General features: G+C 36.4%; 1 protein-coding gene across 1 annotated transcript; it reads left to right on the top strand.

The window, feature by feature from the left end:
• Nucleotides 1-14,844: 14,844 nt before the first annotated feature.
• LOC148920337 (uncharacterized) lies at nt 14,845-18,408 on the top strand. Its single transcript, XM_089044599.1, has 5 exons — nt 14,845-15,019; nt 16,909-17,115; nt 17,635-18,053; nt 18,135-18,216; nt 18,311-18,408. The coding sequence occupies exons 1-5, from the start codon at nt 14,845-14,847 to the stop codon at nt 18,406-18,408; spliced, it is 981 nt and encodes a 326-aa protein (XP_088900725.1).
• Nucleotides 18,409-20,026: the final 1,618 nt, after the last annotated feature.

Below are 20,026 nucleotides of genomic sequence, written 5' to 3'. Positions count from 1 at the left end.
CCCCAACCAGATTTCCATGAGAGTCACGGACGATGGCACCAGCTCCCCTAGCTCCCGTCTCCATGTCAGTGGCCCCATCCACGTTCAACTTGAAACAATTACCCGTAGGAGGCCTCCATTTAATATCACGAACCGGCGAGGATAAACTCCTATGATTGGCAGCAGAATATCGTTTAAATTCAGCATCATAGTCCTTCGCTCGTTGTACCAAAACTCCGGAAGGGGTGGGTTGAGAGCCAAACAGCACCCCATTACGTTCGTTCCACAACACCCACACAGTAAATGCAAAGAGGGACTGCTTATCGGGGAATAATAGACCAAGCTGCATCCATCCAGGTTCCAAGCGTCATTCTGAGGGAAGAAGAAATCCACGGGAAAATCTAAAGCCTCCCACACTGCGGACAAACAACACATCCAACCAACGCATGCAACGTAGTTTCTCTCGCAGCAAAACAGCGACAACAGACCTCCCCCTGTGTAATCCGACGCCGGAATAAGACCTCCTTGGAAGGGAGGATATCTTGAGCCACACGCCATAACAGATGAAGGATTTTTTGTGGCACTTTCAGCTTCCATAGGTGCTTCCAACTCTTCAACGAAGAAGAGAAGGGCCAGCGACGGTCCCTGCGGACAGCTCCTCCAGCCTCTTGTATTCTAGAGCAGCCCAGTACCCACTCTTAACCGAGTACCTTCCATTTTTAGTAAAGTTCCAGATTCTCCGATCCAGAGTATCACCCATTAAGGGAATAGATAAAATAGCTTCAGCTTCTGGAAATGAGAAAGTAGCAAAAACCTTCCCAACATCCCACCCGCCACTAGCGGTAAAAAGATCACAAACTCGGGAGGTAGCTGGAAGAGTAGGTATCGACTGGATAGTGAAAAAACGATCATAAGGCACCCATGGGTCACCATAGATATTAACCAACCGGCCATCACCAATGCGCCACCTTAGGCCCAACCGGAGCAGATCCCGCCCCATAGTAATTGCCAAGTAAAGCGATGGAAGAGACCCACTCATTGCCAAAAAATCAGAATTTGGAAAATAACGAGCCTTAAGCATCCGGGCAATCAGTGAGTGAGGAAATTCCAGCAGCCGCCATCCTTGTTTACATAGAAGAGCTTGATTAAAACTTGTCAATTCCCTAAAGCCTAGCCCCCCATCAGACTTGTGTTGGCACATAAAACTCCACTTTTTCCAATGAATACCTCTACCATCATTTTTAGACCACTAGAATTTGGCATTGATACTCTCAATCTCGCGGCATAACCCGACAGGTAATCGAAACACACTCATAGAATATGATGGAATTGCCTGACATACTGATTTGATGAGCACTTCTTTCCCGGCCTTAGACAGAAGCTTACCTTGCCAACCATTAACTTTATTCCAAACTCGATCCTTAACCGTACGGAACAGTTTTTTCTTATCCTTACCGACGATAGTAGGGAGGCCCAAATACCGCTCATGACAAGGGACAAGAGTCACGTTCAACAGCTGACGAATGTCGTCCTGCAACACCCTTGGGGTGGAAGGGCTAAAGCAAAGAGCGGATTTTCCAAGGTTGACCTTTTGACCAGAAGCCAACTCATACACTCCAAAAATACGTTTCAGCTCTAGGGCCTCGGTTGTCCCAAAGATTACAAAAAGTAAGGGTCACACAAGAAAAAGAGATGGTTAATAGAAGGAGAAGGGCAATGGAGACACCATGTAATCTAGAATCCCTCTCAGCCTGCTGGAGGAGAGCAGAGAAGGCTTCAGCCACAATAAGGAAAAGATACGGTGATATAGGATCCCCTTGCCGTAAGCCTCGAGAAGGGATAATACGCCCAAATGGCCGCCCCTGAATTAACAACGAATAAGAAACATGTAGTCACGCAACCCATAATTAATTGAATAAACCGAATTGGGAAACCCATAGTCCGTAACATCTGCTCCAAAAATTGCCATTCAACTCTGTCATATGCCTTGGCCATATCAAGCTTCAAAATTAATTTCTTTTTGCCTGTTTTTCCCCTTCTCTTCAGACAATGGACCGTTTCAAAAGCTGCTAAGACATTATCCAAAATCATACGGTTGGGAATAAACGCACTCTGGAACTCAGAAATAACCTCAGGTAACACCTTCTTCAGTCTATTGGCAAGAGTTTTGGAGATAATCTTGTAGAGGACATTGCATAAACTGATAGGACGATATTCCGAAACACGGGTGGGAGAATGAACTTTCGGAATCAAAGCCACCAACGTATGATTGAAATCGTTAACACCATCGCTACCATTTAAAACTCTCAGACACAAATCACTAACCTCCGGACCCACAATACTCCAATATTTCTGATAGAAGAGTGCAAGCATACCATCTGAACCTGGAGCTTTTGTCGGGCCAATAGAGTTAAGAGCTACTTCGATCTCATCCCTAGAATACGGGAGAAGCAGATTATGATAAGAACGTGAGGACACTCGCGCTTGGACAGCACTAAAAACCTCCACATCAGCAACTCCCATATCCGATGTGAAAAGATTTGTAAAAAACTCCACAAAAACTCCACCTATTTTATCATATTCACGCTGCCAACGATCATTTTCATCTAGTATCCCTACTAGGGCATTTTTCTTCCTGCGACTTGTGGCTTGCTTATGAAAGAAAGAGGTGTTACGGTCTCCATGCTGAAGCCAATGGACCCGCGATCTCTGGTGCCAATAAATTTCTTCCTGTTCAAGACACTTATCAAGTTCAGTTTCAATTAGGCTACGATTATGAAAAGTCTGCGTCGACGGCTCATCCGATTGAAGACTTGCCAACATAAGCCGTAACTCCTTAACTTTCTTGGGGACTCGCCACCCTTTCGGCGAGACGTGACAAGTTGCTGGCACGATTGTCAATATTAGAAAGGGGTGACACTGCATTCTGCCAAGAATGACGAACAACCTCTTCACAGTCAACTTCCTTAGTCCATACCTCCTCAAACTGAAACCGACGACGACCTCTAGGACCTCTAGCTTTGTCACCATGTGGACCGTCAGATGCAATGAGAATTGGATGGTGGTCAGAGGAGAAAGCAACTAAATGATGGGACGTGAAATTGCTGAAAGTGCCAAATTTCCAAACCCTCTATCCAATCGAGCCTCCACATGAGCAGTATCCTTCCGTTTATTGCTCCATGTAAATGGATAACCTGTAAACTCAAATTGAAACAAACAACAATCTGTAATGGCCATTTTAAAATCCTCCATCTGTGCATCACGTCTCAACCGGCTCCCACTCTTTTCATTGCATTCCATTACTTCATTGAAATCCCCACAACATAGCCAGGGTCCAAGATCCACTCTACCCAAACGCCGCAGAAGCTCCCAAGAATGATGGCGCTGGGTTTGGTCAGATGACCATAAAAACCTGTCACACTAAAAGTCGCAGAAGTATTCATAGTAACCCGAACATCTATATGTCCAGGAGAGGAAGAGAGTAGATCAACACTGGAGCCCTACCCGCCAGAGTAGACATAGACCTCCTGAAAAACCAACACGGGGAACACAAATCACCCCACCAAACCCTAACCTAGTATGTAATTTTCCCATATGTACTGCAGTCATTCGTGTTTCAGATAAGAAAATCACATCGCCTCTTATCCTGAAGAAAGCTCTTCAGTCACGGAACGTTAAATCGGTTGCCAAGCCCCGAACGCTCCAATCAAGACTAACATTGAGGACCGGGAGACCCTCAAGGCTGGTCTCCTCCGCTGTATAATAGGCATATTAACACATAGCCGCTCGTTTTCCAAGATCACCATTAACTTCCTTCTCGCTACCATCCACACCCAAATGATGCGGATGCTTCCTTTTTAGATAAGCGCAGAGACCCCTTGTATACAGACTACTGGCTCGCCACTCGCCTTGGCCTCCCACGTCCGCGACCCGTAACCTTACGTGCTGTTTTCTCAATTATAGGCATAAAGTTAAAAGGGTCACTAGTTTGTGCAATGACCTCATTCGTGTCCCCCAGCAGGTCATGATACTCTGTACATGCGAGAGGATCCATCGAAGCAGAAGGTATGCTCGCCACGGGGACCACCGTACACCATGCCGTGATCAAGTTGAAGGGTACTCTTGACACCCGGTTGACATCCCGCACCAGCGAGATCTATCACGCCAACAGCGGAGGGAGATACCCCATCCCGCATCATCTGTTGAAGCGACATCCATCATGGAGCTATCCCGGGCTGGATGGGAAAGCCTCGCCGCTGACGCAGTTCAAAGGAGAGGAGGCCGTGTCCATGGCTTCCTCGAGTCATGACGAGCGCACGCCAAGAGTGCCCTCCGGACCCTTCCCCACCATTCTTTCTCTCCATATGTGACGAGCCATGGCGCCTTGCCGACGACCCAATCGGTTTCCCCCACAAATTGATGACACCTTCTAGACCCTCAAAAGCAGAGGTGAAAATAGCAAGGTCCTTAGGGTTGAGTTTGCCTCTTAAAGCCTCATGTTTCTTCACGCAGTCTTGGGTAGTATGCCCCAAGCAACCACAAGCAAAACAATATTCTGGGAGATACTCATAGCGAAACTCTATGATCTTCTCCCCCACTTCCGAAAAGTGACGGGGTCCTTCTCATGAAAGGCATTTGACATCACTCGAACGGACACGAATAAAATGACTAACACAGTCTTGCCCATCCCTATTGTCCACCGTATTACCTCACCCACAATCGATCCAATAGCATTGGCAGCAGCCACCGTCATCTAAAGGACCCCATGTATCCGCGGGAGCCGAAGGTGCCATGGGTTAGCCATCGTATGAATCTGATCCTCCTCACCACCGCAGCCAATAAAATCAATGACCTACGAAAGCGTCCAAGGCTCCATGTCAAGAACCCTTTGGCGGTCCCGATCACAAACAAATCGAACCCAAAAACGATTGTGGGCTATCTCCTTGATCGAAACCTCGTCGAGCCTTTCCACAGAGCTAGTAAAGTCTTAATAAATTATCACGGTGCACTTCTTGCTGCGATACAATTTTAGCCACTGACTATATGGAAACCCAACAAAACGGTCCGATCTTTGCCGCCGCCAATCACCACTCCAACTCGTTCTGATCGATCGGATCAATTGCGCTCAAAAGAGCTCTCAAAATCCTCCGAGGACCATGTCGGCCCAGAGAATATCAGAGCGTGTTCCCAAGTCACACCACACAACCCTAACCCTAGAAACACTGCACGAGTAAGCACCAGCCCAGACACCGTAGCCTTGGAGCAACCGTCAACCCTAATACTGATCGAAGAAGAAACCCCGTGAAAGACCTAAAACCCTAAAACGGCTCTCCTCGTACGACGAGAGAGCAACCTAATTTCTTGTGATATTAGGTTCCCACAATAGTGGGATTGGGATTGTAACCCTACGTGTATATATATTCCTTATTGCGAGATGAATAACACACAACAATATTAGCCAAATAATATTCTTCTTCTTGACACCCGCTGCAGTATTGATCCTGGGCATTTGATTTGAACCAAAGGTAAGGAGAATGGAAATGATAAAACGTGACTATAAAGGGATTATGTTAAACGTGACAATGAAGGTATTATGTTCATGTAAGAGTAATATGGATTAGTGCCATGATGGTGAAGATTGGCCATGGGATAATAACACTATTGCTAGCTTGGCACCGTGTCCAAGCAAGTCAAACACTATTTCTCCTTGTATCTTAATATTTATGATGAGGAACACAATAAAAGATAATAAAAAATTAAAGTGTTGTTAAACGAACTCTAAAATTAACTGAGTACACTCTATTTAACTACCAAAAATACCCATGGTACACCCTATTTTCTTCCATATCGATATCTTTCTCCTTCATCCCATTAGGCAATTTCCAATCAAACCAGTAGAGAAGATTTGCAAGTCCAAGCTGTAGTGTTGTTATTCCCATGTACATCCCAGGACAAATTCTTCGACCAGCTCTAAATAATAAAACTCAAAATGTTGCCCTTTATAATCAATGGAGCTGCCATCAAACCTTCCTAGGAAGAATTCTTATGGGTCCTTCCCAGACTCAAGATCTCATGCAATTGCCCAGCCATTGACAAAGACAAGTGTTTTGTGGTCAATATCATAACCTTGGATTTTGAAATGAGACATGGTTTCTCCTGGAACAATCATTATTGGAGCTGGAGGATGCAATCTGGTCTCTTTGATTATCATCTTGAGGTATTGAAGCTCATCTATATCTCGTTCACTGATTTTTCCTTTGTTTCCAATGCATCTTCTAACTTCTTCTTGGGCTTTCTTCATCAGTTTCCGTTTCCTAGCTAGCTCTGCCACCGCCCACGTCATTGTAGTTGCACTGGTATCTATTCCACGTAAAAGTAAATTATGATTCACGAAAGTACCATGAGATTTGTTTGCATCAATGAATTACTAAATAACGATGAAACAAATAGTTAGAGTTAATACTAAGGTTTTCAATTAGGGTGGTTAAGATGAATTTATTAAAATTACATTTGTTTCACAATTCAATATATCTTTTTTTGTCATTTTATATTATGGTAAAATAATAATTCAATAAATAGTTTGGTGGTAGAGTACTCAATTAATTTTAGGGTTCATTTAACAACACCCAAAAATTAACATTGTGGGACTCCGTGTACACCACCATTAAACAATGTATACAGAGAGTAGAAACACACACCACAAAAATTTCAACCCAAAGGATGCTCACCTCGTCTTCAGAGTCATTTCATTCAACTCCTTATCTGCTTCAAGTGCCTTTTCTTGGAAAAAAATGTCCATGCAATAGTCAAGCACTGTTTCTCCTTGTATCTCAACATATCTAATGTGGAAACAATAAATGAAAAAATTAATTAACATTGTGGAACTCTATACACCACCATTAATCAATGCCTACAAAGAGCAGAAACACACAACACAAAACTTCAACGAAAAGGATGCTAACCTCGTTCTAAGAATCATTTCATTTGACTCCTTATCTACTTCACTTGTCTTTTCTTGGAAAAAAATTCCATGCAAGTTGAGCACTATTTCTCCTTGTGTCTCAACATTTCTGATCAAGAACACAATAAAATAGAAAAATTAACATTTCGAAAGTCTATACACCACCATTAATCAATGTCCCCAAAGAGTAGAAACACACACCATAAAAATTTCAACAAAAAGGGTGCTAACCTTGTTCTAAGAATCATTTCATTTGACTCTTCATCCACTTCACGTGCCTTTTCTTGGAAACGTTTTCCCTGCAGAATACAATAGAATTCATAAACTCATTTAAAAAAGGAAAGGAAATACTAATAAGGGTGATATCATGAGCAAGTGAGAACCTCGTCAAATTCAATGTGATGCACGTTTCCTTTTTGGTAGAGGGCTTTCATATTTCTGTGCCATTTGTGCTGATCCATTTTAACTAAGCAATGCCTCCTTGAAAAAGGAATCTGCTTCCCAAATTTTAGGTCTTCACTTCTAATCATGTACCCGTTTCCTACTTCTGGCATGTTAAAATCAGCAGGGTTTCTGTTAATGGAGCAGATTGAAGATCTGGAAATGTTTAGAGGCTTCATGGTCCCATTACCATTGTTGGCTTCCAATTTGTGTAGCATTGGATGCATAAATATAATTCTGGTACATCATCAAAACAAAAGGGTTATCAAAACCAGAGAATTATACATCAAAACCATGAGCAAATATATTAGACATGTTAATATACTCAGACATGCAAATATACTAGACATGCAAATATACTCAGACTTGAGGGTTTTGAAACAAACCATGAGCAAATATACTAGACATGTTAAAATTCTAATAAAACTTTTAGATCTACAAATCAAATAACATCGATTGAATCACCAAACCAGTTACAATAACGAATCATTTCCTTTAAATGTAGTGGATATTTTTACGGCACAGGATGATTTGTTAAAAGGAGACTTCAGATTCTATAAGAAGAAAACTAAATCTAGAAAAATTTAATGATAAACGCGTGAAATTGGAACATATTTATCAAAAGGAGCTCCCAATTTTCCAGATCTGGATCTAAACAATCATGATTATGAAACCCTAACAGCACAAGGTTATAGATAACATATATATGTAATTAAAAATGGAGTTGTACCTCTGGTAAATCATCGATGCGATTTTGAAGACTCTATCAGACTCTCCAGTTCTAGAATCATCTTCCTCTTCATCTTGGCCTTCAGAAAACTCAGATGTCTTCACCATTTCTCTCTCTCTCTCTCTCTCTCTCAGAGGAACCCCCAAACTTAATAAAATATGAATTAGAACTGGAGACGGCGGAAGGGTTTTTTGTTGACACATATCACCTGACTGCTCTTTAGGTTATTTTTATAGATGAAAGGAAACCATGGGCTGTTTTGTGTCTAGGAGGGTGGTTTTGAAAATACCACGGGCTTTTTACTCTTTTTAGTCGGTGGAAACTACTATGGGATGTTTCTGGCCAGTGAAAATATTTGAACTACACACCTCTTGGCTCCATCCTCGTGTCTTCGTCTTTATCTTTATACTTATAATGTGGTTCATTAATGAACAAATTAAAATTCTCTCAATTTCCGAAAATTTGTGTTTAAAAATGTTTGGAGTGGAACTGATAAACTGTAGCTTGTATTTTAGAAGTGTTGTTAACAATGGTTATACATAATTCGATAGTTTTCATTTGCTATTATAATGGTACGTAGAACCACATAAACGATAACTGGTGATACGTAGTTAACCATGCATGAAAGTGGTGGTGGTGGCGGTAATCATTTGTAGCATTCATGACACTAGTCAATTATGGCATGCATTTAAACCCTAATTTTTCAAGTAACCAATAACAACCAAATATGCGTCAACGGGTTCATAGCTCAGTGGTAAGAGTTTTTGCCTGCATGTTAGTAGTCTCGGGTTCGAACCTTAATGACACCTCGCCATCCCCCATCCAAAACTTTGACTGAAAAAAAAAATAATAACAACCAAATATGCTATAGTTACACGTAGTTTTTGTGTGGGAGTACTTCTGGGAGGGCTAAAAAGCGTTTTTTGACAACCAAAAACACTTATAATTGTGTTTGGTAGAACAATTTAAAAGTGCTAATGGATCATAAAAGTACTTTATGGAGAAGCACCTGGTAGGTGCATTTTCAGGAAAGCACTTGGATTTTTAACTAAAATGTCGATGATCTTCTAATAAAAGTGTGTATGAGAATAAGTTCTTTCTGTAGAAGCACTCACAAATCAGTCCTTAGAAAATGAAACCTAACTTGTTATTTTCATGTTAAGTAATACAATCTTACTTTTGTAATAAATAAAAAAATTATTTCTAAATACAAGTAATAATCTAAACTATTAATCTACTTTAGGGGGATTCAGAATTGAGTGCAAAGGGGCACTACCTCGGCACCTAACCCACGTCTGCAATACCCTATTACGAGAAGAAGAGGTTGGTTGTATATTTCTTGGTTCATTTGATTTGATTTCAGAAGAAAAAACTTGATGGCGTGAATTCTACTAAGCGGCCAACTTAAGACATGCATGCTCGCTCTATAAATAAATGTTACCATATATATGTATGGTAACATTTGCATCTTAGTATATGACTTTTTATCATATATATTTAGTATATTTAATAATATTGAGAAGTAAGAAGTCACGCGGACCCTGACCAAGTTTCTTGAAAAGGCCAAAAGGCCTAAGATTTTTATAAAAAAATATAAAAAGATCTGATGAGAGTTCGAAGGCCAATTTTATGGCCTTATAGTACCTACAGAAAAATATTTAAACTCAATATATGGAGTATAATGATTATATATATATATATATATATATATATTAACCTTAAGAATACTCGTGGAGTCATTGGGCTTTCTAGTCGCTCAACATCGGGAGATTATTTTCAATCAATACTATAATTCTGGATGTTACAATGTTTTACCAGATGTCAAGTCAAGCATTAAAAGTCCAAATCCATGTCACAGATTCAAACCCAAGATTTCCGAAGGATTGCATGCATCGGAAGCCACATAAGGAAAGAAATTAAGGAGGTTGATGACAATCCGAAGTATTCCAAAAGAAGAGAGAATCAAGCAATCAAAAGATCTCCATCAATCTGATTCCACGAATTTGGAGGCTTCACAAGGAAAGAATTTCAAAGGAGAAGACCTTCGGCCATTTAATGGCCAGCCCATGGGCTGACGGATGCCCCTATATAGACCTTTCCAGATGAAGAGTAAAAGGACCCCAACATGATACAAAAAATCTACTTTTTGTCTTTAACTATCCTTAGACTAGAGTTCTTATTTTTCAAACAAGTAGACTAGATTAGTTCTTCAATTTCATTAATGTATATTTAATTTCTTGCATTTCTCATTATGTTGTTTTAATATTCAAGTTTATTGCTTTACTTTTAATTGTTATCGAATTTTCTTTAAGTTTAATTTAAGGGCTTGTCCAATATATATCCCTACATTTTCTATTTCCTAGACATATACCCATCACTCTATAAATCTATGTGTAAAACCCAATTTCAAATTTAAATGACCAGTAGGATATAAGAGGTCGTAGTATTTCTATGTTTTTACATCGTTGCCACTAAACTTCATATTTTATTTATAATTTATTTCAAGTATTTCATTAACTGCCATAATTGTAATTAATATACTCCCTATTAATAGCATATCAATCACCCCATTTCTTATAGTTGTCATTTCCTCTCACATCTCGCCCCCTAAAATTGCAAACAAACAAAAAAAATCTGTAAATTACATATCCAATAATGTACCTATGAAAATTATAATATAAATATATACATATAAAATATAGGTATCCAATAAATTACATATAAATTACATATCCAATAATGTACCTATGAAAATTATAATATTATTAGAGAAAAAAAATAGGTAAGTTATTTGGAGAGAGAAAATAGGTTCATTTAAAAAAATTACTTTTAATAAAACAAATAATAGGTACTTTATTCAGAGAAAAAAGGCTATATTATTTATAGAAAAAAATAGGTACATTATTTAGATAAATAATAGGTACTTTATTCGTAGTACGTATGTTATTCAAATGGTAGGTACATTGGATGTCATATAATACCTAAATCCTAATTGTAAGTACATTAAAATTAATGTAGGTATATTAGATGTTGTATAATGTAGGTATATTGGAATAGATAATTATGTAAACTTTTCATACTAGGTAAATTATATTTTTCATAAAACAAATAGTAAATTTGGCTTACACCCTTCAAATTCAATTTATCGTACCTAAAACCCTTCACTTTTTGTTCCTATAAATAATACCCAATTTGTATAAGTAAAAACCCATGACTAGGATTCAACTCAGCAAGTTACCTAATTAAGCATAAAATCTGATTTATTGTACTTTTCAGATTCCAAAAATACCCCCAACTAAGCCATTATTGCAATTTGTATATTAATGTAGGAATCAATATAGAAACAGTTTTTAATTGGATTGTATATAATGACAGATGTTGAATTTGGAAAGATCTCCAAATGGTTGTAATGAATGTAGGAATTAATTTTGAAACATTTTAAAAAATTTAACAATAAATTCAAATTTAGACAATCGGTTTGTTTAATAAAATGTTTATGTTATTTTCTTTTTATGAATTATACATGACTAATAATCCACTTTATAATTGTTTATGAATAAAACTGTACATACTAATTATGTTGAAAAAATAATGTACCTATTACTTGTTTGTTTTATGAAAAACATAATTTACCTAGTATGAAAAGTGTACATAATTATCTATTCCAAATAATGTACCTATACACATTTACAGATATATTGTAAAATAATTTACTTGTGGGTAAATAATGTACCTATATTTTATATAAATTATTGTGTACCTATTTTTAATTATGAAAAATATACGCAATTACAAAGTAACTGACTTTGTTTTTTTTTTGGTAAATAATATACCTATATTTTATTTGTATATATTTATATTATATTTTTCATAGGTACATTATTGGATATGTAATTTACAGATTTTTTGTTTGTTTGTAATTTTAGGGGGCAAGATGTGAGAGGGAATGACAACTAAAAGAAATGGGGTGGTTGATATGCTATTAATAGGGAGTATATTAATTACAATTATGGCAGTTAATGAAATGCTTGAAATAAATTATAAATAAAATATGAAGTTTAGTGGCAATGATGTAAAAACATAGAAATACTACGACCTCTTATATCCTACTAGTTATTTAAATTTGAAATTGGGTTTTACACATAGATTATAGAGTGATGGGTATATGTCTAGGAAATAGAAAATGTAGGGATCTATATTGGACAAGCCCTAAAACAAACAAGTAATAGGTACATTATTTTTTCAACATAATTAGTATGTATAGTTTTATTCATAAACAATTATAAAGTGAATTATTAGTCATGTATAATTCATAAAAAGAAAATAACATAAACATTTTATTAAACAAACTGATTACCCAAATTTGAATTTATTGTTAAATTTTTTTAAAAAATGTTTCAAAATTAATTCCTACATCCATTACAACCATTTGGAGATCTTTCCAAATTCAACATCTGTCATTATATACAATCCAATTAAAAACTGTTTCCATATTGATTCCCACATTAATATACAAAATGCAATAATGGCTTAGTTGGGGATATTTTTGGAATCTGAAAAGTACAATAAATCAGATTTTATGCTTAATTAGGTAACTTGCTGAGTTGAATCCTAGTCATGGGTTTTTACTTATACAAATTGGGTATTATTTATAGGAACAAAAAGTGAAGGGTTTTAGGTACGGCGAATTTAATTTGAAGGGTGTAAGCCAAATTTACTATTAATTTTTAATTTTATACTGCTTTATCTTATCGCCTTTATCGTTCGTATAGTTCTTGTTTCATTCTTACTTTTCGTTTATTCTTGCTTTGATTTTTTTTTTTTTTATATTTGCTTTCTTGTTATTTAGTTTAATCGCCTTTTAATTTAATTTTTATCATTATCAATAAATCCCAAAAAATCCTAAAAATACACATACGAATCCTAATCATCCTCGAGCCCGAGAAAGTAAAAGAATCTTGGCCAAGAAAAGGTTCCTTGTTTGGTCAATCAATCCAACTTTTTCCATTCAAGCTAGTTAGTGGCTTGGAGGTGACACGCCTATGCAATACAAGAAAAGAAGGATCAAAAGTTCTTTCCGTCCGCCACCTCGATAGAAAAGAGGGAAACATTTGGCTTATTTATTTATTTATTTATTATTTGTTGAGGACCTTTTTCTTTTTAAATTGTCAAATGAGAAACTTTCCTATTGAGAGATGCTTGTTGGCTTTAGAAAACAAGTTTGAGTTGAAATTTGTCATGTCCCTATTTTTATTTATTCTATTTTTTGGCCAAAGTTAGGAAGGAAAATGGGGAAAACTCAGACAAATGAGTATCATGAGGATTTGAACCCAGGACTACCTGGGAGTACACCAAAAGCATAGGCTAATTCAACTCACATGCCATTGAAATATAAGAAAAAAATATTAGTCTCTATATGTCAATTTTAGTGTAATTGTTTGGATTGGGCCGCGTGGTGCTATGGATTTGTGGGCTTGTGTTGACTTGGGTTAGATTAATTAATCAAAAGAGGAGCTTTGGGCTCTGTGATTTAATTAAATGGGTCTCTTTCCCTATACAAAATAATGGAATTTCACTGGTACAATATCACATAAAGAACATTACCTACATATGACAATACACAAATATGCATCAAGGTTTAGGTATAGCTCAGTTGGCTAGGCTCTTCCACCTCTACTCATGTGGGTAGGCATAGACCTATGACTTGTACAACCTGGGCTATAGCCCAAGTGAGTTTTATTTATTTATTTCTTATAGTTAGTGTTAATGTTAAGCCCATTTAGAGCATAAATATCAATTTAAACTAATTGGATAATTGTAGTGTTACCTCTAGTTGCTGTGTGTCTATCTGACTCTATCTTTGTGATAATAAATTTTCATTTTTTAATTTTCTTATGAATTTTTTTTCGCTTAATTCATTTTTGTTCATCATGGTAGACCTTAGTTGGCATTGTTGGTGTAAAATAGGCCTTTTAAACAAATAAAATAAAAATAAGATGTTCTTAAATTATACACACACACACACACACACACACACACACACACACACACACACACACACACATATGATCAATTCCATAAGCCTCTCTTAAGATTTTAACCAAGCCTAAAATCTAACAGTTCAATAAGGTAAATTTAGTCTACCCCATTTTGAAATCCTAGGTCCGTCCTTGGCCATGCCCAAATAAATATGCCATCTATCACACTAAGAATTGAAATGAGCCTATAAAAGGCACTGGCTCTACAACCCCATGTTAATTATTCCGTCAAGCATCATATCCCTTTCAAAGGCTATAAAATTCAAGCACGACAAGCGACATGCAATGCTAAGCGGAAAATCATTACTATTACACCTAGCCACACTACATGCTTAAGTGGGCCCAAGCCATGCAAATGCTCGGGGCTTGCTGAGTGGGTTGTGGTATAGATGGTAACGACATTCATGAGTCCCATTGATGAGCCGAGAAATGGAAGTTTTGGGCTGCTTGGGAGCCCCATTTCTTGAGCCCAAATATGTGGGTAAGCATAAGGAGAGATATAGGTAGCCCATTACTTTAGAAAATTGGCTCATCACCTTAATAAAAATGATCCATCACTTTAGGAGGTTGGCCCATTCCTTTAGTACACTAACGCATTACCTTAGGAATGCCTAAATGATTAAGAAAATATCTGAAAATCTCCAGCACATGGCTGGAGATAAAACAACGACAGAAGCCAAAAGCCATTCACCAAGATGGACTGCTGGGAGGCTCCAACATATGGCCATAACAGACTTCAAAGTAGATCGTCCAAAAAACCAAAGGGTAATAGCGCGCAGGTTGCTAGAAGAAAAGACACCCTTCAAACCAGCGCCCTTACCTATTTCTTTCTCCCACCAGCTCTTGCCATGGAAGAGGGGAGGAAAGAAGGTGAGGTGTAGCCAAAAATAAGAGTTTAACACTGAAGCATCTGCAAGAAAACTTTTGAGCTCCCAAAAATCTTGTCTCTATGTGTTTGGACAGAGGATGATTTCACAAATTAGGATGAATCAAAGGAAAGGAAGAGAAATGAAAGAGAAGACTTGACAAAATTGGGGAGAACCCATTAGGGTTTCTTGGAAAAAAAGAGCTTTCTAGCGGCTATAAATTGGGTGTATCCTCTACCCATTATCTCAACCACATCCAGAGATAGCAAACATCACCTCTCATCCCTGGAACCCTTCAAATTCAAATACTATTCCTCCATCTCTTCCTATTTTCTCTTCTGCCAAGCCATTCCAGAGTCTGACAAAGCTTTTGTCAGGTTGCCGGAAAATTGCTCAAACCACCCACTTCTCCTCCCCCTCTCTCTCTCCTCAACAAATCCTATTAAAATCTTTTCCTCTTTCCTTTAAACCTCTATTTCTCATAGGAAATCACAACTCTCTCTCTCTCTTTAATGTTAAACTCATGAGTGATTAGCTTCCATGCCACAAGCTTCTCAAGCCAAGCCAAGCCAAGAATTTATTTGTAAGCAACTGTTGGTTTTATTGGTGAAGGTAACCGAGATGTTTCCTAAGGCTCAACTACCCTTTTGAAGCACTCTTGGGGTCTGATCCTTGAACTCAGACTCAAGGGCAATTTCACACATTTGGCTCTTTACAGCAGTCCAGGCCCATCATTGAATTGTTGGAACTATAAAGCCCCTATAGCGGTCAACCGAAGGGTCAAACTACCCAAACTTAGTAAACTAGGCCCGCAAGGCCCACAACCTCCGATTTCAGATCTGGAAGTTCCTACAGATTCACCAATGCTTCACCAAAATATCCCAAATGACCAATGCTTCACTTGAAAATTTAGATGAAGATTTACCAAAAGAATGTGAACAACCAATTCAATTGGAAGAATTAGTAGTAAATGAGAATTATGTGAATGAAGAAATTGGTGATCTAAATGAAAATGAAAATATTGTGAACCATTCCTTGATGAAAATGAAAATATTGATGAACCTTGCCATGAAAATGAATGTCCCGATACAAGATTTGATTTGAACATTTATGATCCAAGAGTTTTGGATAAAGGTCCCATAAGAGAAACTAATCTCAAATTCCCCATGGACGAACACAATAGACATTTTCCCTCAAATTATTATCTTCATACGTTACCAAATGGGGAAACTAAGGATCGAAAATGGCTAGTGTACTCAAAGGAGTTGGATAAAATGTTTTGTTTTTGTTGTAAGTTGTTTGAAACAATGAATTCTAGAAGTCAGTTAACGAGTGAATGAACTAGAGATTGGAAACATCTTGGTGAGAAGCTTAAACAACATGAAAGCAGTATTGAACACCTCACTAACTTGAGATCTTGTATTGAGTTGCAAATCAGATTGAAAACAAATTAAACAATTAATAAAGAATTACAAGAGCTAATCAAGAAAGATACACTACAATGGAAAAATGTTATTGTCATTGCTGTTGTGAAATGTCTTGATATACATAATTTGGCTTTTCGTGGAACAAATGAAAAATTTATGAAGATGGTAGTGGTAACTTTTTAGGCCTACTTGAAATGATGATGAGTTTGATCCAGTAATGCAACACCATTTTCAACGCATTCAAGATAAGAAGATTCATTATCATTATCTTAGCCATACAATTCAAAATGAGTTAATAGCTATTTTAGCATCAAATGTTAAACATGCAATCATTGAAAAAATAAAAACGGCTAAGTGTTTTTCAGTCATTCTTAATATTGAGGTGCATAGATATTTCAAGTACTCCAATAAATATAGAAGAATACTTTTTAGAGTTTTCTAAATGTGGATGATACATTTGGATTAGGAATTTTTAATGAATTACAAAATATAATTGAGTCCCTTACACTTAATATTGATGATGTGAGGGGAAAAGGTTATGATAATGGCTCTAATATGAGGGGGAAAAATCTAGGTGTACAAAAAAGATTACTTGATATAAATCCTAGAGCATTTTACATGCCATGTGGTTCTCATTGTCTCAACTTAATAGTTTGTAATATGGTCAACTCATGTGTTAAAGCAAAAAAAATAAAAAATAAAAATTGGAGCACGTCAATGCATATATACGGTATTCTCTAATTCAACAAAGCGATGGAATGTGTTACTTGATATACATAGATGGTTTGACTTCGAAATCATTGTCAACTACACATTGGGAAAGTCACATTGAAAGTGTCAAAGCAATAAAATCTCAAGCTTCCCAAATCAGAGAAGCTTTATTTAAATTAACAGAAATTAGTGAAGTTGCCAAATTGAGTAGGGATGCTCAAAGTTTAGCTTCAGGAGAGCTTTCAAGTTTTGAATTTATATTAAGTTTGGTTATTTGGCATGACATTTTGCATAAGATTAACTCAGTAAAAAGTTACAATCTGAAGAGATGCATCTTGATGCTGCTGTAAGACAATTAAAATGACTTGTTTTATTTTTTGAAAACTATAGAATAAATGGGTTTATTTCTGCCATGAGTGATGCTAAATAAATTTCCCTTGATATGGGAATTGAGCCTGTATTTCCGAAAAAAAACGTAAAGTTTGTAGAAAAAGGAATTTTTATGAGATTTCCAATAGTGATAGGGAACAACAATCAGCTGAAGAATCATTTAGAACTGATTATTTTATTGTTATAGTGGATATTGCTCTTTGTGAATTGAAGAGTAGGTTTGAACAATTGCATTGTTTTGAATCTATTTTTGGGTTTTTATTTGATGCTGCAAAGTTGACTTCGTTTGATGATAATGAACTGAAAAGTTTTTGTGTGAATCTTGAAAATGCTTTAAAACATGGTGATGTTTCTGATGTTGATGCAAGAGACTTATTTTCAGAATTACAGGTGTTGCAAGTGATGTTACCAAAAGAAGCATATGAAACAGATAAGTCATGGACATCCATTAAAATTCTTGAGTTTGTAAAGAGTGTGGATATGTTTCCTAATGTAATGGTTGCTTATAGGGTATTCTTGACTATACCTGTGACTGTGGCATCTGCTAAAAGAAATTTTTTTTAATTAAAATTATTAAAATCTTACTTGCAGGCCACCATAACTCAAGATAGGCTAAATGGATTAGCGATATTATGCATTGAAAAGGATATGTTAGAAAACATTAAATATGATAGTATAATTGATAATTTTGCATCTAAAAGTGCAACAAGAAGACATTTTAAATGATGTTTTGTGGTTGAGATTTCATTGCTATTTTTATTTTGTAGGTACATGTGATGATTGTTTGCTTCGATTAATTGTGGAGGATGAAAAGAAGATTGATCAAATCAAGAAATGCTTACGGACAAGGTGGATTTATGCCTAGGCTGGGGTGGGCTTCAGCCTAGAGGAAGATTTCTAAATATTAAATATGGTTTAAATTTTATAAGTTTATTCATGCTCCAATAAATATTCTACTACAAAAAAGGAGGCAAAAGGCGGCGGAATTCACCGTCGTGTATTGATTTTCAAACCGCCTGAAATCGATGACATCTATTTGGGTGTCAAACTGATGGCTTTTCCGCTCGTTGTTTATCAGTAACGACGACGGTTTTTAAAGAAAATCGTCGTTGTTTAGAGATAAAGATCATTAATTATATGAGAAAAGACGACTATTTTTTAATAAAACCGTCGTGTATTGTATGTAAATGGGACGATTTTTATGAAAACCCGTGTATTTGTTTATAAAGGCGACGGTTTTTATAAAAACGTCATCTTTACATATATACTGAGCAACAGTTTTTATAAGCGTATCTTTACATATAATAGACGCGGTTTTTATAAAAAGCGTCATCTTTACTTCATAATAGCGAGGTTTTTATACAAGCGTCATCTTTACATATAATAGACGACGGTTTGTATAAAAATCATCATCTTTACATATAATAGACAACGGTTTTTTATTAAAAATATCATCTTTACATATAATGAGCGGCGGTTTGTATAAAAATGCGTCATCTTTACATATAATGACGCATCCGCTTTTTATAAAAGTGTCATCTTTACATATAATAGACAGCGGTTTTATAAAAGCGTCATCTTTACATATAATAGACGACCCTTTTTATAAAAATCATCGTTAATTATTTGTAAAGACCATGATTTATTATAAAAACCGTCGTCTAATAAGTTTCCAAACTGCTACATTTTAGTTCTTTTTTATTTCCTATGATGTTATACAACGATTTTAACTAGAAAACCAACCATAATGCTTTATTAGTGAATATATACACTCAAAAATAGTTTCTTTCATAAAACTTGAAGATTCAATAGTTATTACAACAAACATAATTCCTAACAAGACCTACGTACTCCTAATCCAAGCATTCCTCATCCAAACATACAAATGATGCACAACTAAAATCTCCTCCATCATCCCTGTAAATAAATCAAAATAACAAAGAGAGAGAAAAAAAAAAAAAAAAAGCTAAGATTATAAACATAAAATTAATGGAAGAAGAGAAATTTTACCATTGGTCCATATTTCCATAGAAAACTTGTAAAAATGAGCATAAAAAGACCGCGAAACACCAAATTTTCAACAACAAAAACATATGACTCACATAGAAAACACCGCAAAATAAAAAGTTATAAATCTCTGAGAAACTCCTCATCTCACGTCAGCCAATCAGAAAATCTAAAAGAAACTAGAAATATAAAAAATATGTAAACAAACTAGGACAAATCAAGAGAGACAAAAATCTGAAATTAGGGAGACAAAGAACATACCAGAAACGCAAAGAGACTAATCTAGAATTCACTAGCAAGATATAGAAGGGTATTAAGAGATTAGGTGACTTTCAAATCAAACCTTTCAACCAGCTTTGATTCTCAAATACAAAACATCCCTCTATATCTTATGGATCTGCGAAGACCTCAATCTCTCAACTCCTTCATTGATATCGATTTTTGATGATTTTTGTAGAGGATTTCATAAAGTGTTT

This window comes from Prunus mume, linkage group LG2 (assembly GCF_029339155.1).
Source record: "Prunus mume cultivar Tortuosa linkage group LG2, ASM2933915v1, whole genome shotgun sequence".
Taxonomy (NCBI): Eukaryota; Viridiplantae; Streptophyta; class Magnoliopsida; order Rosales; family Rosaceae; genus Prunus; species Prunus mume.
The sequence above is the reverse complement of the archived record's forward strand: the minus strand, read 5'-3'. Positions and strand labels throughout refer to the sequence as shown.

Bases quoted from the DNA above. Each gene is read 5' to 3' on its own strand.
- LOC148920337 (XM_089044599.1), top strand. From the start codon at position 14,845: ATGGACTGCTGGGAGGCTCCAACATATGGCCATAACAGACTTCAAAGT. The intron at 15,020-16,908 runs GTGAGGTGTAGC...CATTTGGATTAG, and splicing joins GGAAGAGGGGAGGAAAGAAG to GAATTTTTAATGAATTACAA. The intron at 18,217-18,310 runs GTATAATTGATA...TTTATTTTGTAG, and splicing joins AGAAAACATTAAATATGATA to GTACATGTGATGATTGTTTG.